The 3,242-nt window shown below is 36.7% G+C and overlaps 1 protein-coding gene across 1 annotated transcript; it reads right to left on the bottom strand.

The window, feature by feature from the left end:
• Positions 1 to 376: 376 nt before the first annotated feature.
• Positions 377 to 1,389, bottom strand: LOC107637727 (putative prefoldin subunit 4). The gene is made up of 3 exons (XM_016341082.3): positions 1,381 to 1,389; positions 1,150 to 1,276; positions 377 to 609 (listed from the first exon to the last, which is right to left on the bottom strand). The coding sequence occupies exons 1-3, from the start codon at positions 1,387 to 1,389 to the stop codon at positions 377 to 379; spliced, it is 369 nt and encodes a 122-aa protein (XP_016196568.1).
• Between the last annotated feature and the right edge of the window lie 1,853 nt (positions 1,390 to 3,242).

Here is a 3,242-nt window from a genome sequence, read left to right as displayed (position 1 = left end):
AATTTAACGACAAGAAATTCAAATACGACAATTAAAAAAGTTTAAAAGTTTAATAGTCAACACAACTGAAAATAAAAATAAATTTCCATTAAAAGATAGCCAAGTTATGGTGTCTTCTCCAACAAAACAGTGAAACTTCTTAAGCAAACCAACCCGAAATAAAAAAGTTGTTACATAATAAGAACAATAATAATATAAGACTAGTAAAAACATTCTAATCTAGTTATACATTCTAATAATAAAGAGAACAATAGAGTTCAAGCAAGAAAATATTCTAAACATGAAATGAAACAAAACATGGGGCAATCTGATTGAATCCCAAAGTCCAATAGAGTTCAAATCAACCCAAAAAGACCTATGAACAAGAAGAAGGCTGCTAATCCTCCTCGAGATTGATCGAGTCCTTGAACTTCCCATACAAAATCTTCTTTAGTTCAGCCATCTGAGCAACCACAGATTTTTTTTCCTCGTCAAGCTTTGTTAGTTTATGGCTTGTCACCTCTTTCATGTTTTCTATCCTATTCTCAACTTCATCCTTTGTATTCTTTGCAAGAGTGTACATTATCCAGGGATAGTATTGAATGTCGATATTGATACTGATCAATCCAGCTAGGTTTCGTATATACTACATCACTCCTAACATTCTTGCCAAATGAAAACCAACACACTCACAAGTAAACTACATTTTGCCCATAATTACACTCCAGCAATACCCTTAGATGTTCCATTTTGATTGAGTAAAAAATTATTCTGGCTGAGGAAATATTAGGTTGCCGACATATTGGTTCTTACTTTGGGTGGATTGATCAAGTGGATGAATCTTTTAGGAATACAGTTATTAGTCATTGGGGGACCATTTTTGTGAGCAAATTGATCAATCGTTAACGATAAAAAAGATGGTTTATTCTGCAAGGTCCTAGCTCCTAACTTATTATAGTGATGATTAAGGAATAAACTAAAACCCCACCCCGTAACTAAATAAGTAAATCAATGCATATCCTATGATTTCTTTTGTTCTTTCAATCCATTTCTACCATCAAGTTATAAACTATAAGGATACATTTGAGTGCTTATTCTACTCATATACTAACAACTGAACTAAAAACAGAGCTAAATAAACAAAAATAAAAAAGAAAAATGAAAAGAAACAAAAAATTATGGTTAAGTTGGCGATTTTGATATCATCCTCGAGCTCATGAAAGCAATTGTTCAATGTTCTGAACTTATTGATGTTCTGTTCGTCCTCCCATGTCACTTCCATGTCGGATCCTCCTCCCTTCAACGACGAAAAATAAAATATCATAAATTAGGAGGGAAAATAATAGAAAGAAGATTGCGATTCAAAGGAATATTGATTCGAAGCTAGGGATTTTTTATTACCTGCTGCATGCTATTGACTCAATTTAGGGTTTCTTGATTCCAATCACAGTATCAGTTTCAGTGCCACTGGGAGCTACCGTTGACAACTCTCGAGGTAGTGGGCAAAACGGTCCCTTGCCATAGTTGGGAGGTGCAGAGAGCGAGGATGTAAGACCTAGGGAGAGAGTGGCTGGATTTCATACTTCGTTTGGGGTGGGGCTTAGGGGTTACTGGGTAGGCTAGGTTACGTTCATTTGGGGGTGGGGTGGGCTTGGATTTTTTAAGGTTTTTTTACCTTACCGGTTTGGTTCGGTTCGGTTAGAGTTTTTATTTTTAAAACTGAAAACCGAACCAAACCGCAATAAAAACAGCAAAACATGTCTTTTTCGATTTTATCGGTTTTCAGTTTGTTCGGTTTTTGGTTTTTTCGGTTCGGTTGGTCGGTTTAGTTCGGTCCGAATCGGATTTGAACACCCCTAACATATACATATATAGTGTGCAGGTTGGTCGGGTAGTGTTAAGCCTTAACCCGCACCCTACCCACTGCAAATCGGGTTGGTAACCTTACTCAACCGTGTTGGTAACCCTACTCAACCGGGTTGGATACCGGCGGATAGGGTGTATGCTATCACTCATGGAAAAAAGAGAGTCTCCTTGTCTTAGTCCTCTCTGAGGAGTGATTTCTATTGTTAGAGTGCCGTTTATTTTGAACATGTATGTCACGCTTATGATGCACTCCATCCACTTTTGGTGGAACCTAAATTGTTTTAGCACTTCTTCGATGAAGTTCCACTCCATGCTGTCATATGCTTTATTCATATCTTTCTTGATGCCTAAGTCTTGTGAAACATCTTTTCCTCTGCTTGTGATCCTATGGAAAGCTTCTTGCACAATGATAATGTTGTCCTAAAATAATCTTCCACTCACAAATGCACCTGGAATGGGAGAGACAATCTTATCCATGATATTCTGGAGTCTAGCCACCATTACCTTTGATATGATTTTATAAACATAGTTGCAACAACTGATGGATCTCAGATGATTCAGAGTTTCTGCATATTTTATCTTGGGAATGAGCACTACTTGTGTTTTGTTGATTAGCTTCGGAATAGCACCCTCCTCAAGGAAATTTCTTACCACAACATAGACATCATTTTGGATAGTATTCTAGTATTTTTAGTAGAATTGATCACTTAGTCCATCCAGACCAGGTGCTCTTGATCTGTCCATACTAAACATTGCTTGTATAATTTTTTCCTCTATGACTTCCTTCAAAAGATCTTCATTAATTGCTTCAATGACTCTAATAGGAATGGCCTTAGCGTAGTCGGTCAAGTTTGTAATTCCTTTAGATGTAAATAAACTATAGTAGTAACTTTCTGTCAGCCACAGGATCTCACCTTAATTTTGGATCCGACTTCCTTCGGCATTTTAAAATCTGTCAATGTAGTTTCTGTCCATCCTTTGAGCCATTTGATTCTAGCCCTTTGTACCCAATAATTTTCTTCTAGCCTCCATAGCTCTTTGATTCTTTGTTTTGCTTCCTTGATTTGTTCTTGTTGGCTAGTTGTGTGAGGGGAGTTTTGGAGGTGTTAAATTTTGATTTGCCACTTGATTTGTTCTTGAAGTTAGACTTATTTTACTCCTTAAGCTATTTGATGCGATTTATGGTCTTATTAATTAGCCTATTCCAATCTCCTTCATCTTGATCCTTGTCATTCCAACCTTTGTTGATGACTTCCTTGCACTCTTCTTTGTCATCCCAATAAGTTTCATACATGAAAAGTCTCAAAACTTTTTGGTTCAGCTTCAAGTTGGTACTGATTAGAGGAAATGGATGGTAGTGCTTAAAGGTTGGCATGATTAAAGATTTGCCTCTACTT

The sequence above is a fragment of the Arachis ipaensis genome, chromosome B4 (genome assembly GCF_059453495.1).
Source record: "Arachis ipaensis isolate K30076 ecotype BB chromosome B4, ASM5945349v1, whole genome shotgun sequence".
In the NCBI taxonomy this organism is placed as follows: domain Eukaryota; kingdom Viridiplantae; phylum Streptophyta; class Magnoliopsida; order Fabales; family Fabaceae; genus Arachis; species Arachis ipaensis.
Note: the sequence above shows the minus strand (reverse complement) of the source record. Positions and strands in the feature narration are given on the sequence as shown.

Bases quoted from the DNA above. Each gene is read 5' to 3' on its own strand.
- LOC107637727 (XM_016341082.3), bottom strand. The intron at 610-1,149 runs GTTTCTTTTCAT...TACGAAACCTAG, and splicing joins CAACTTAACCATAATTTTTT to CTGGATTGATCAGTATCAAT.